This window comes from Phlebotomus papatasi, chromosome 2, assembly GCF_024763615.1.
Source record: "Phlebotomus papatasi isolate M1 chromosome 2, Ppap_2.1, whole genome shotgun sequence".
NCBI lineage: Eukaryota > Metazoa > Arthropoda > Insecta > Diptera > Psychodidae > Phlebotomus > Phlebotomus papatasi.
This window is the reverse complement of record NC_077223.1, coordinates 73,531,552-73,546,297: the sequence shown is the minus strand read 5'-3', so window position 1 is coordinate 73,546,297 and position 14,746 is coordinate 73,531,552. Positions and strand designations below refer to the sequence as shown.

General features: G+C 34.6%; 1 protein-coding gene across 1 annotated transcript in view; it reads left to right on the top strand.

Moving 5' to 3' along the window:
• Positions 1-9,855, top strand: part of LOC129804360 (mRNA turnover protein 4 homolog) — a 106,197-nt gene extending 96,342 nt beyond the window's left edge. Inside the window, exons 2-3 of the mRNA XM_055851610.1 lie at positions 8,795-8,848; positions 8,918-9,855. Coding sequence (XP_055707585.1) covers positions 8,821-8,848; positions 8,918-9,645 — 756 coding nt within the window. The 5' untranslated portion in view covers positions 8,795-8,820 and the 3' untranslated portion in view covers positions 9,646-9,855. The remainder of the gene's footprint in view (positions 1-8,794; positions 8,849-8,917) is intronic.
• The last annotated feature ends 4,891 nt before the right edge of the window (positions 9,856-14,746 follow it).

Genomic DNA, 14,746 nt, shown 5'->3' with positions numbered 1-14,746 from the left:
TATTCCCAGGATAGTAATTTGAATACTTTTTGTTAATAAATTATCAAAATTAAATATCGTATTTCAAAAATGTCTACTAGACAGAAAGTAATTTCTAGGTTTTTCTTGCCTAAATTTAAATCAAATGGAAACTTACCGTAAATGCGGGTGACTTTTTCCCCCCTATTGTTCGCAAACTTTTCTATAATTCTAATTATGTAAGAATGGTCTTCATCGATCAGACATGGTAGATCGGAACGATAGAGACCATCCTTAAGTGCCAAAATTAATGAAAAGCTTACGAACAGAGGGACGGAGGTTTAAAGTCACCCGTATCTACGGTAATTTAAAGGAAATTTAAGGTTAAAATAAAAAAAATCTTCCGAGTACGAATATTCATTGTACAAGTAACTAATTGTTAAATGTCTTAATTCTAAGGGGTCAGACGGATAATAATTCGAAAATTTTGCAAATACTAAATAAAAGAGAATTGCAGAAAACATTTGAAAAAGATGCATACAATAACGCGCACTTTATATTAAAATAAACTTAACAGTTTTTTTCTTGTAGTAATTTTTATCCAGACTATTTCATATTTTTTACATTAAGTTTAGATATACTTGACTGCATTCAGTGCATACTGCAAAACCGAAATTTGTGCTATCCTTCTTAGTTTCCCGATAATATAAAATTGTCTTTCGTATTTATCTTTCAAAAATCCTTTACCCAATAACTAGTTGTTTTTTCTTTTCTTATTTTTCATAATTATTTAAAATGCATTTCAAATTTTTCCGCATCAGGCAACACCAAATCATTTTTCGCGCTTACTCAGCCCTGCTTTAAGCCAATATTAAATATAAGAAATATTGAAATAAACTTTTAATATATAAAAAAAAGTTTAAAATAAAGACTAGCATTGCAAAATAACAGACTTTTAATTTTAATCTTTAAGATAAGTTTATCTAAGAATTGACACACCTTTTAGTCTTCTTGGGACTTATACAAATCTGAGGATTATGCGGGTTTCAGACCTAAGGTTTAGCCACATGGCTTTAATTTTCTACCTTCTTACAATTCGAGTTTTTTTGAACATAAAAATAACTTACGATTGCATAAACAAGAGCAATTGATTAAATTTGGAAAAACTAGTAAAATTGACTGCTATTTTGGATTTTAAGACCTTCGGGAACATGGCTGAACCTCTAGTCTGAAGATCGATTTAGCCAAGAAGCAGCTTAGTATGATTGTCACTTAGACGGCTCTCAGACTGCAGGTTTAGTTCAGCTCTCGAGGGTCTCAAAGTCCTAAGTAAACAAGAATTTTAATAGCGTTTCAAAATCTAATCGATCATTTACCCTTAATAACCAATCACAAGTAATTTTTTTTTTAATTCTCTTTTTTTTTAATATGAAATTAGGAAAATTAAACCACACGGTGAAACATTAAGTCAACAGCCCGTATTAGGGCAGAATCACATTGACAGTAAAATGCTCACCGTCACCGTCAAAGCCCTCACCGTATTTCGTTGATTTACGCGTTTTCATTGCAATTTTTACGCAAATTCTCAATTTACCGTGTTACGTTATCTCAAACACGGTGGCACTAGGTGAAAATAATATAAGAAAAATGAAGAAATTGACGAAAATGCGATAAACGGTGAGCAAAAAAACTGTACGAAAAACTGCAGCAAAAAAATCCTACAGTTTTTTGTTTTGCTTACCGTTTATCGCATTTCCGCTTTATTTATTCAATTTTTTTATACTATTTTCACCTAGTGCCACCGAGTATGAAACAAGGTAATATCGTAATGGAAAATTTGCGTAAGAATTGCAATGAAAATACGTAAATCAACAAAATACGGTGAGGCCTTTGACGGTGACGGTGAGCATTTTACTGTCAATGTGATTCTGCCCTTAATCGCAAAGCAAATGATGGTTAGAGTGTGGCATAAATATTAAGCGTGCGTCATTTTATGCCAACATCTGATTTTTACTTTAGTAGGCGTAACAGAGATAGAATTAAACAGTGGTTTGTTATAGTTTTTCTAGAAAGAATATTGAACAAACTACTATTTATTCAGAGTAATTAATTCCGTCCTTATTCGTTGAAATATTTATCAGTCTGTTACTTTTTTTTTGTACTAAATATACCCAAAGAAAAATTTCATTGACTAGCTCATTCTGCCTCAATCTCCCCTACAGCAAAAAATCTTGATTATAAAAAAAATCTATTTTAATATCTATAAAGAAAATTTGTTGGGCTTTATTTTTCTATTAAAAGATGATTAAATTAACTTTTCTTTAAACATGAAACAGTGAAAGAATTAAAAATCGATTATTCTGCAAATCCTTCAATTGATATAAGAGAGACTGGGGCAAAATTAACCACAGATAGAATTTGACAGTGGGATATTGCTTTCCTTTGGCCCGGTATACCTTTTAGATCAGGAAAATTTCATAATGACAAAATTCACATCCGTTTCTTTCTCAAATATTCTGCATATGCCTATCCTATTCTTTCGCACTCTTCTTCTTTTGAGCATCACACCAAATTAAAATTAGTTCAGCCCAATTTTGAGTCGGAAAGAATGAAACGTACTTATACAAATCTCTTGAGAAAGAAAGAGACGCGAATTTTGATTTCATGAAATTTTACTGATTATTATTTTATTATAATTATATAATTATAATTATAAGTATTGATTATAATTACTGAAGGTGTACCCGGAGGCATTAAGAAGAATATTGAGAAAACTACTGTTTATTCAGAGTAATTAACTCCCTCCCTGTTTATGAAATATTTATCATATCGATTCAAATATGTTTTCCATAAATTATAAGCCAAGGAACAGTCGCCGGCTCCAAAGAAAGCTATTGCATGTCAAAAATACTACTTTTCAGGAGAGAGATTTAAAGTTTGACAGCTAATATTGATTTCTATTAATTTTACTGCAAATTATATTACTTTCAAATTCTAAAACTAAAACATTGAATGTCTTATGGTTAATGCTATTTTTTAAACTTACTATACAGTAAAATTATAATCAAAAAGTTCGATAATTGTGCCGAGTGATTTTCAGTTTTTTCTCATAACTTTTGCAACAGTAACTCAATATATTTTTTTGGAATGTAGATTTAAGGTTTCTGCATCCAATGATACTAACTTTTTATAGGGGAGACCGGGGAAATTTGGGACACTTTTTCATGTTTTGACTTTGAGACAATAATCCAAAATATCACGACAGTGCATTACAATTTAATGCGGTCTATAGGATACTTATGGGCCTTATGGGTATTGACTTTATAAAAAGTATTCAATAGAACTTGAAAAACAACCGAGTTTTCTTGAAGAAGATAAAATATTTAACTTGACGCTTTGTCCCAAACCTCCCCGATGTGGGGCAGTGTGGAACGCAAAAGGGGATGTTTGGGACGCGTTTTTTCTCGCATAATTTGCATTATTGAAGCACGTTAAGTAATTTTAAGTACTAGATTAAAAATATTTCTAATCGAAATAAAAACGTTTAATCTTTTTTTTATACTTAGAAATTAATACCAATTTAATTTGTACAGTAGAGTCAATTATTGTCAATCAGTTTTTAAAGTATTTTCTTATTATTTTCCATCTACCTCTCTTTGCTTTTTTACTCTAAGTATTGCAATCATGATCATCAAATTCCTCGGGCAAGTAGATTTTCTTGCAACTTTTAGTTTTGAACTCATTGCCTGTTTGATTTTACGACAACTACATGGTACCTGTTTTTTCCTTATTTCTCTGAATAAGCTTTCGCCTTGCCTCTTCTGGAGAACTTGTGAGAATTGTAGAGGATATTGCTCGAGAAATTTTCGAGAAAATAGTTTTTAACGGAATTGGGCAAAGGTCGAATATTCTCTGGAGAAGAAATTATTGATTCCCAAGACATTGATGGTTTAATTGTCTCTGTAGTTAGAGACATTAGCTCCACTGGTAAAGTTTGCACAATAGGGAGATTTCCAGTAGAAACTGGGCATTACTCTCCATTTTAACAATAAAAAATTGCACGCTACCTGTCGAAAATCAACGTCCCATTCATCCCCTTCAGATGTCCCAAACATCCCCGCGTGTAGTTTTGGTATTTAAAACCTTTAAGTAAAAAACAAGAGCGTACATTCTCTGAAACTTTTATAAAAATATGTTCCCAGATTATACTGCTAGCTAATGAGATAAAAAGGTTTTGATTACATATCGCTGATATAAAATACAAATTGCAAAACTGAGAAATCAAAATATACTATTTTTATCAATTTAAAAAAAAAAGTGTTCATAGAATTTAAACAATAAAACTGAGGATATCAAAAATTAACACTATTATAGTTTGATCATAATTTTTCACACTATTATAGTGTGAAGCCCTGTGTATTTCAACGAAAGTTGTTGATTTTTTAAACAAAAGTGGTGTAAAAATTGTTGAATTTCCATTTAAGACATATACTTCAGTCGAGATGCTTTTCATTGGGCAAAAGTCATATAGAACATCAAATATTTACATGCATAAAAAGTATATCATGAAGATCCGAGCATCAAATGTAATTATCTCTCATTAGGGAGGATCCCGAGTATAGGAAAAACATTAGAAATGTATCAAAAGACAAAAAAATCTATAATAAACGAAATGAAATGAAAATTCAACAATTTTTAAGTTTACACATAGAAATTCAACCATTTTTAAATTCAACAACTTGAAATTCAACAACTATAAATTAAACAACTATAAATTAAACAATTTTAAATTAAACATTTTTTTCCAAATTTAACACTATAATAGTAGTGTGAAAGATTACGATTACACACTAAAATAGTGTTAATTTTTTTACTGTGTAGTGGTTAAATCCCATTTAATGCAAAAAATATTTTTAAAAAAATCGTCTTGTCCCACACTACCCCTGTCCCAAACCTCCCCGGTCTCCGCTACTAGTGGAACTGGGGCAAAATTAGTCAGTAAATTAAATGTTTCATTAGGTACAATTCACAAAAAAAGCGTTAGTATCAGGTTTATAAATATTTTAAAGAATAGAAAGGGAAATGTTTACTTCGATACAATCTGGTTTCCTCAATATTCCTTGTAAAACAAACATAGCATCCCAATATCTAATACCATCTGTGACTAATTTTACCCCAGTGTCCCCTATTGTAAGTAGACGTTCAATAGACTTATAGAGCTGACGAAATTTCATTTCCTAGCTGATCTGGCCCGGTCTCCACTACATCAAGCCTCCCCTAAAAGTAATGTAGCCAGCGAATTTTACTTCAAACTTCACATTTTTTAAATTATAAATGTTCACCGAGAAAAATTTGGATGGTATTTTCTACAAATCATGTCTTTAAATTCTACTACCTCAAAAGATAGTAGAAAATACCATCCTCCATAGAAACTTTCCTTTAGAATCTACCATCTTGACATTTTAAAATATACTATCCTATGAATAGTAAATTCTAATAGCCGGATGGTAAAATCTACTATCCTCCTTTATAATTTACCTTGACCTCTCTTAGATTCTAATATCCGGGTAGTACATTTTACTGGCCGCATATTAAATATTAGAATGTAACTGGAAGACAGTAAATTTTAACGGAGGATAGTAATTTGGATTGAAATTACTATCCAAGCCAGTAAAATTTGCCATCCTGCTGTTAGAATGTCATTTTGGAATATCGTGTGTGCCGATGCAACGGTTCCCAAAAAGTTTTGAATACATTATAGAAATTCGTAGTGCAGCTGGAAGATGCTGGACTGTCGTCACAAAGGTCGCGTGTTCAAATCTCGGCGCAGTCGTCAATGTTGGAAAAAAATTTTCACGCACCAAAATGGCTTGAAATACAGAGATTGTCATCCAGGGAAGGGCCCCAAGCCCTCAAGCAATGGCCAAAAATTAATGAAAATAGGGAAAAATAAATTTTTCCGACATTTTTCATTCTAATATCCGGCTAGTAAAATTTACTATCCTGCCAGTAAAATTTACCATCCGTCTAGTAAAATCTAATATCCGGGATATTAGAATTTACCATCCGGCTATTAGAATTTACTATCCATACAATAGGGTAAAGGCTCATAATTTTATCCAGTCTGCTTATAAGCATCGATGTTCCAAGTTTGAAGTGCGATATTTTCAATACTAATTGACTTTTTTTGTTACTCTCTTTTCAGAAGGATTGTTTAGAAACTTAGCAAGCTATTTATCGTCTTATTTTTACTAAAATTAGTTTTAATACGTTTAAAAATGAAGTGATATGTAGAGGTGAATTTGGCTTTTATTTTGGACAACTTGGTTATTAATTTGGACAACATGGCTGTAAATTTGGACAGCTAATCCGCCTCAACAGGATGCCCATTGTTCTCCATGTCAAGAACCAATCTTACCAAGTCCTCTTCCTGTTCATGTAAGGGAACCGTAGCGTAGAATGCCACAAGAAGCCTGGAAACTTTCCATATCATTCATTAAAGTGAGTTGACTTCGGTACTCCAAGTACTCGCGGATTCGCTCATTCCCTGGCCTTTCCGGGAACCTTTTAAGGCTTTTCTCACTACATCTCTTTCATAAAGATGATGCTCTTTTGTTTCTCCAGGCATTTTTCCAACCTAGTCATCACAAAAGCTAAAACTTCACGAAATTTCGTGAGAAAAACATCTGTCCAAAATAAGGAGTATCACCTCACTGGTGAATGTCTTAAAAAATTTCCCATTTTTCACGCGAAAAACGTAATTCACAAGGCAAATCTCACTTCAGGTCAAATGTACAAATCACTACTAACGTGAATCAACACAATATACAATGAATATTTAATAATATCACTGTAAAACAGCGAGGAAAGCTGTTAGTAGTTCACCACAGCTAAATAAGAGTGAAGTAAACACGAAGTTGTCATATTTCTCGTAAGCAATTGCTCACACTGAATTTTCAACAAAGCAGTTTTAACTTAAATCATATTCAAAATTTAACATTTTTAGTGTTAAAACCTTCCAAAAAGAACAAATATTTAGATAAAACTCTTTATTCATCAAATATTGGAATAAAAATCCATAATTTTAATCAATTTATTTTTAGTGTCCAATTTTATCCTCAAAGTGTCCAAAATAAGAAACTGGACAAAATTATGAGCCTTTCCCCTATATTCTACAATTTTTGACAGTCCGATTTAATATCGCGTTTGCTGGGTGACTTTTTTACTATCCGGCGATTAGAATTTTGTATGGAGAATGGTAAATTTTACCATCCTAGTTTTTCTCGGTGTTTGAAGAAAGAAAATAGCGAAATATTCTTGGTAAATGTAACTCAGCTAATATTAAGAAGTTGTGAGCAATTCCTGACGTCTCAGATATGTATTTAAAGTGATTTATGATCAATTTATCGTCATTTACTGACCAAAATAGAATGTTTATTCCAAATAAAAGTCGGCTTTTTAGATTTTTTTTAATCCTAAATAATTGAATTGTGTATTCCTTTGGGGGTTTATCTATTGACTTCATTGATCAGTAACTTTTTAGAACGTTTGAAGTTAATTTAATCACCGCTAGGGGTGAAAAAGTCGCATGTGCTTAAGATGCAGCATATGCTGCAGGTGAATACAAATCGATTCAAAAAGAAACTAATATACGCCTACTTAGTTGAGAGAATTGGAATTAGGTATAGTCAACATAAGAATCAGACGCGCCATAAGCTTTCTGCGTATCTGGGGGCTTTACTCTTTCCACGATTACGGAGTTGCGCGTCAAGTAGGCAACTCCTCGCCAGGCATACATCATTCAGTCCATCGAGTAACCTTACGTTAATGCAACCCCACAGAGAGCACCAGCCCCGCCAGAGAAACCCCTCAATGGTCGAGGGTCAGTAAGATTTAATCCACTTTGGGGTGGGCGACTCGAGCGCGCCTTCTTCCGGAGAACGTCTTCCAGAGGCGCCTCCAATTTCTCACTATAGAGAGCTTTAAATCTCCCGCACACACACAACTATCTACGGAATATCTTCTTGGCGGATAGTGTCGCCGTCGCGAGAGTACAAGATAAAACTTTCCCTGGGCCTGGATGAATCGCAGTATGCTTCTTTTCCGCAGGAAACATCGTATTTCCCTGACCGGTAGTGCACTTGTGGGTGAAGTCACTGGATTTCCCAATGGTGCCACCGCGATATGCATGTGCGCCGCAATATTGGATAATTTCAATGGTATTCCGGCGGCCTCCAAATATTTCCGTACTAAACATATCTATACTACGAGATTCTTTTTTTTTTTTCTTGTGTGGGGCGGCTACAGCATGCTACATGGTTGGTGATTGTGTGTGTGTCCATGGTGGTGTTAGTGTATTGGATATGTGAGGTACGAAATTAATATGGGAAAGATGGCCGCCCGGACACTCCTCAATGCGTCACAAAAGAAAAATTCACTTTTCACCCAAATTTACGGGGAATTTTCCCAAAATTCCATTGGCACTGGGTGCAGAGAAACATTAGCAACATGTTTACTTACTTTTTGTGAGAAGGGATGAAGAAACAGCACAGAATAAATGGCACAATCTACACACTATCTCAATCTCGATGCACCTCGGCGAATTGAAGTCTTTCGAAAGTCCGAAACTACTACTGTGATGGCGCAATGTGCGCTTGTTCTACTACTACAATTTTCGGAAGTTTTTTTTCCTTTGATGGAAAATGCGGTAGTAGGCGGTGGGAATCTTTGCTAAAAAGGTGTCGAAATGTCAAAATTTGCACGATAAAAACAATCAGTTGCACGTGTTTGGGAGAAACGTATAGAAAAACAGGGGTTTTCTTGGAGAATTTAATTGATTGCAGATAGAAATAGTCACAGACAATGCCCAAGTCGAAAAGGGATCAGAAAAGTGAGTAAAACTTGGTGGTTTTCTGGGAAATTTGCACAGAGTTTAATTGAACATTTTTTCGTGTTGCAGTTTCCCTGACCAAGACAGATCGGAAAGGATTGGCATGGAAGCAGCATATCGTTGAGGATATCAAATTCTGCGTGTCCAAATACACACATATCTATGTATTTTCCGTGCACAATATGCGGAATACGCTGCTGAAGGAGCTGCGGACAAAGTGGAAGGATTCGAGATTCTTCTTCGGGAAGAACAGAATTATGCAGCTGGGTCTCAATGAGTCTGCCAAGGAGATGGCAGAGAACATCGGGGAGGATTTGCACAAGTTGGCAGTGCGCCTGAATGGTCAGTGTGGGTTGCTTTTCACAGATCACGCGAAGGATATCGTTCTGGATTGGTTCAAAGACTACTCAGCGTTGGAGTATGCTCGGAGTGGCCATGAGTGCAAGGAGGCTATTGTCCTTCCAGCTGGACCCTGTGAGGAATTTTCACATGCCATAGAGCCCCATCTGCGGAAACTGGGACTGCCCACGAAGCTGGAACGTGGCGTGGTGTCTCTGTACAAAGAATACCGAGTCTGTGAAGCTGGATCGTGCCTCACGCCCGAACAGGCCAAGATCCTCAAGCTCTGCAATATGCCCATTGCCACCTTCAGGCTCCTCATTAAGTGCCTCTGGTCCAAGAAGGCCGGCTTCGAGGGTCTCGTGGAAGATACCGATACCAGCGACAGTGGCAATGGAGCTGACGATGAAATGGACAAGACCCTCGACACTCCCATGGACAATGAAGAATCCGAATAAAGAAAAACCCCCAAATGGACTTGACTCTTTCCTTTATTATCTCAAATCCAACTAAGAAGCATTATTTTTTCAATTTCTCTGACACTGCGTGATTAAATTCATTTTTTTTCCTTTTTAATTCTTTAGCTGCAAGCCAGTTTAAGAAGTGTTTTGCTCTATGCATAATGTTCTTGTTTAAATATTCAATAAATCTAATGGATTTTTTTATCACTCCCGTTTTTTTTTTTAATTCCTGGGAGAACTAGCATTTTATCTCGTAAAAGCCCAATAGAAATTTCACAGAGAGATCATAAATATATATTTTTGACAGTTCATCCTTCATGGTGTCACAAAAAATTATCCGGAAACCCAATTAACCCTTCCCCCTCCTTCCAAAAAATTCATAAATAAAAAACCAAATAACTTCTGCAACACCAAAAACAACCACTGTCAATTGTTTATGATTTTTTTTTTACTGGGAATAAGAAGCTATTGGATTTGCAGGGCTGCATGTCCTCCAAAGGATGCTCTACTTAAACCTCATAAAGTATCACAAAATGAGACTAATTCATTACAAAAAAACTAACATAATTCACAATAAAATAAAACAGAAAAAAATTGGCCAATAGAAACCGTCCACTTGGAGGCTCTGCAAAAACTTGCAAAAGTGAGTTAAATCTATTCAGCAACTATTGGACCATTGTCCACCGCAGAAACAATTCCAGCTGCGGGGACAGTAGCAGCAGCAGCAGCTCCCGGAACTCCAGCTACCTCGGAAATGTCCAGGAAACTAATGTCCGGCAAGGGTTCACGCCAATAGCGGAAAGTTGAATATTCATCAGATTGGAAATCATCGTCTTTTATTGGTGGGAACAATTGATCCACAATGTCAGCCAATCTGCAGTATCTGTACAGGAAAAAAAGGATTGCATTTTTAACCATGTTTCCCTGGTACAATATATATCTTTAAATGAATTTATTTATGGCATTGAATAAATGAGCAGTAAAAAGTTAAAATTGATCAGTAACAAAAAATTTGAAACACTGATATTATCGTCCAAATTTTGGCAAAGGGAAAATAAAGGGCTTTTCAGTTTATATGGAACTATTTTGAATGTTAAATATATAAATTAGGACCATTTTTGTAAAGATTTAATTTTTTTACTGACCATAATTAGATATTTTACTGCTCATTTTTAATTTTTTACTGCCCATTTAGAATTTTTTACTGCTCGTTTGTTTTTTGCCTTTATTTATGAAAGAGGCATATCATTGCATAAAATTAGATTGAGTCAAAATTCAATGTTGCACGTTGCACATAGCTTCGGCACATTTTTTAGATAAACAAAATTTCATTAAAACCAAAATCTCCATCCCTTTCTTTGTCAAATATAATGCATATGTCCATCTCTTTCGCATTCTTCTTCTTCTCGAAAACATCACAAGAAATTCAATTTGGATTTAGGGTAAGTGTGCCAAATTTCGGCCAGCTTCTAATTTCGGCCACTTTGAGTGTAATTTCGTCCGAGTAAATAAATGAATTAAAATAATGTAATGTAATCTTCGAATAGTCAATGAATTAATTTTGCTTTTATGGCCTCTACACATTGGGAGCAATTTCTGTCCAAAATTGCTTTTTTGAAGGAAATTCCTTGCAGCGTTGTAGGGGGAAACGTCAAATTTCTCTCAAAAACGCAATTTTTGACGAAAATTGCTCCCAATGTGTAGACGCCTTTATACACTCGGCTCTTCGTTATCCGGCTGACTGGGGGACAAAATGACATTAAGGTTTTTTGAATGATCAACGGTTTTTCTATTTTATGCTGTGTGAATTTATTTTCTGTCTGACAAAGAACAAGAGAATTTCCCTTGTGGTGTACTTATGTTTCATTTTTTATCACAATTATGTATTAAAAACTTCGATACAATGATAATAAATACTTTAATTCACTCTGGAGAAATTTCATGTTTAGTAAAAATAATTTTGAATACATCAACCGCCAGTGTTTGGCATCTGTCACCCGGATAACGAAGAGCCGTGTGTAAATATTTATTCATTTTAGGATGTATTAACACAAAGCCCGTTAAATTTTAGGTGTAGGGTAAGTGTGCCAAATTTCGGCATAGTTGCATACAATTTAATTCCTTCTTAAGGAGTGTTGCTTGGAACCTTGTAAACCGTTTATCGTCTTTATTTACTCTAAAATCATTCTTAATACATTTTAAAATGAATAAAAATGTAGACATAGCTTTGGTGCCCTATTTCGGCCACCTTCATTCTCATAGTTTTTTGCCCTTAGAGAATTCTTCCAATGTCTTTTTCACGTCATCTCCTTTGTCGAAGTTACATTTTTTGTTATTCTTTTGCATTGTATAATCTCTAGAGTATGTAAAATCTAAAAGTTCATGGAAATTCGAGGAACAAAAAAGGTAGCCGGAATTGCAAGCTGGCCGGAATTTGGCACACTTACCCTAATTTGAATTTAAATTGCCTTGTAAAAACTCAGTGTGGAAAGTCTTACAAAAAATGTAACAGATCGATTGTGTTTCTAGCAGTCTTACGATTTGTGGTGAAGTGCAAAAGGTTTTCTTTCAGTGTTTTTCATGAAAATTGATTAGTTTTCATTAAAGATTGTTTCTGTTTATGTTAATAGTGAATCAACAATCTTTAAATTTCGGCTGAAATTTCCCAGCTAGATCCTGTATTTCGCGTAAAAAAGTATATACTTTGTGAGCGTCTCTCCGGTGAGGTAGTGTTGCCTATTCCGGCAACATCTTTTCCTTTCCTAAATTTCTTATTCATTTTGTTTTTTTTTTTTCAATTTTTGAGTTCTACAATGTCCAGAAAAAAACCATCGCTTCTATAAAAAAGATGATGTGGAAAAGACCTTGGAAGAGTTCAGGAAGGGCAAATTGCTACGGGAATCTGCGCGTAAATTTGAGATTCTGCTCTTCAGGTCTTCAGGACAAATTACACGGAAGATCTCAGGGCTTGTGGGTCATATAAACGTATTAAACTAAATATTAAACTCGTTCCATTTGACGTTTTGAAATTTTCTATCCGTTGCGTGTTGCGTCACAAAAGGTGGTCAGAAAAAAGGTGGCCGGTAATTCACTCAAAGTGGCCGGAATACTACCCAAAGCAATGCCCATATTTTAATTAATTTTTCAATATTTTAGGAAACGATTTAAAGAAAACAAAGATGATAAACTAGTTTTCAAGATTCCACGCAACCTTTCCGAAAAGGGAGTAACAAAAAATATCAATACGAATTAAAAATATTGCATTTCAAACTTAGGACTTCGGTGCTTATATGCTTATATTAACTTTCAACGATATGCTGAAGTTGAATTATCGTGTAACTCTCTTTAGGAAAAGTAAAATAAATTCACATTATTCGAAGGCATGAACGTTCGAAGGGAGAGTACTTTCCCCTATACATCAAAAGTACTTTCGCATCATTTACTGTTTACCGGTTCTCAACGAATTTAAACCATTCCATGAATCACTTAAAAGATCCCCCAAAATAGTTTTAAGAGTAATAAAATTAATTTTCGAACAAAAATTACTTATCGGTTCATAATCGGTTCATTACCGGTCCAGAACCGATTAGAACTAAAACATAAACTACTCAAAATATTGCCCAAAATACACCTTAAGAGTAATATAAATTGAATTTCGAATAAAAATTATTTATCGTTTATAAACCGGTCATTACCGGTTCAGAATCAATTGGAATTGGTACAGTTGGTTCAATATTACCGAAAATGTTAAGACCTTTCCAACGAGCCCAAACATAATACCATTTGGATGAGAAATAGTCTGTCTAGAGCATTTTTAACCTTTGAAAGAATGAAATATGAACATATAAATAGATAGATAGATAGAATCCTATGGTTAAAGCATAGGATATGTTCGTTTTTCATTCTGAGCTTCACAAATGATTCAATGGTATTTTCGCATAAGAACGAAATATCCGCCTGGGTAATCTCTAAAAAAAGAGTGGCAAAGCGTCCCAGGCTTTGTGAAATGCTTGAACTCATGACTTAGATGATATACCTCAAAAGTACTTTCGCATCATTTACCGTTTACCGGTACTCAACCTATTTAAATCGATTCATAAATCACTTAATAGATTCCACAAAACAGTTTGGATAAAGAGCAATAAAAATTATATTTGAACAAAAATTACTTATCGGTAAATAACCGGTTTATTACCGGTTCACAACCGATTTAAGCCGACTTATAAATCAATCAAAATATTTCCCAAAATACACCTCAGGAGTTATTTAATTGAATTTCGTATAAAAATTATTTTTCGGTTATGAACCGGTTCACTACCGATTCAAAACCGATTAGAATCCGTTCAGTATTATAGGAAATTCCAAGACTTTTCCATTTAGCCTAAACATGACCCATTCGCTTGATAAATGCACTCTCTACTGCCTTTTTTACCTTTGACCTTAAAAAAACCGTTATTAGGAATGATTCAACGGTATTTTAGTCTAAGTGCGAAATGTCCGCCTGGGTAATCTCAAAAACATATTCAAAAATGAAAATAATCGCACGACGCGTTTTCAAGCAATCCCAAAAAACATGGTTTTGGAGGGGAAGGGGAGGGGTGGGGGAAAAATGAGGGGCATGTTAACGATCCTTGGGTCGACTTATGGGGGGTCCCCCGAAGGTCCCAAGTTGCTATCTCTTACTGTTTGGCCTCTAGAGCTGGCGACGATCGGACGGACAGGCGAACAGACGGACAAACAGCGTGACGAAATCTGTCATAAATCGTCTAAAACGCGAAGATTTGTTGAGAAAAGTGGTCTCTATGGGGGAGAGGGGGTGGAAGCTGGATATTTTGGACTATTGTAAGTCTAAACCTAAAGTCTACAGGAAAGAGGTTTAACGGCGTTATCACACTTGCACATTAAAATTTTAATGTGATTCACATTAATTGTCGCTTGTGTGCGTCCAAATATGCTATTTGTGTCTTTGAGTCACTTAATATTTGGGATTTTTCTATTTAGTGATAAAGAAGTGGACTTGGACTGCAAAAATAAGTTTAAATTTATCTAAAGCATTAATATTTTTCACATTAAAAAATTAAAGAGAAAATCTCATTAA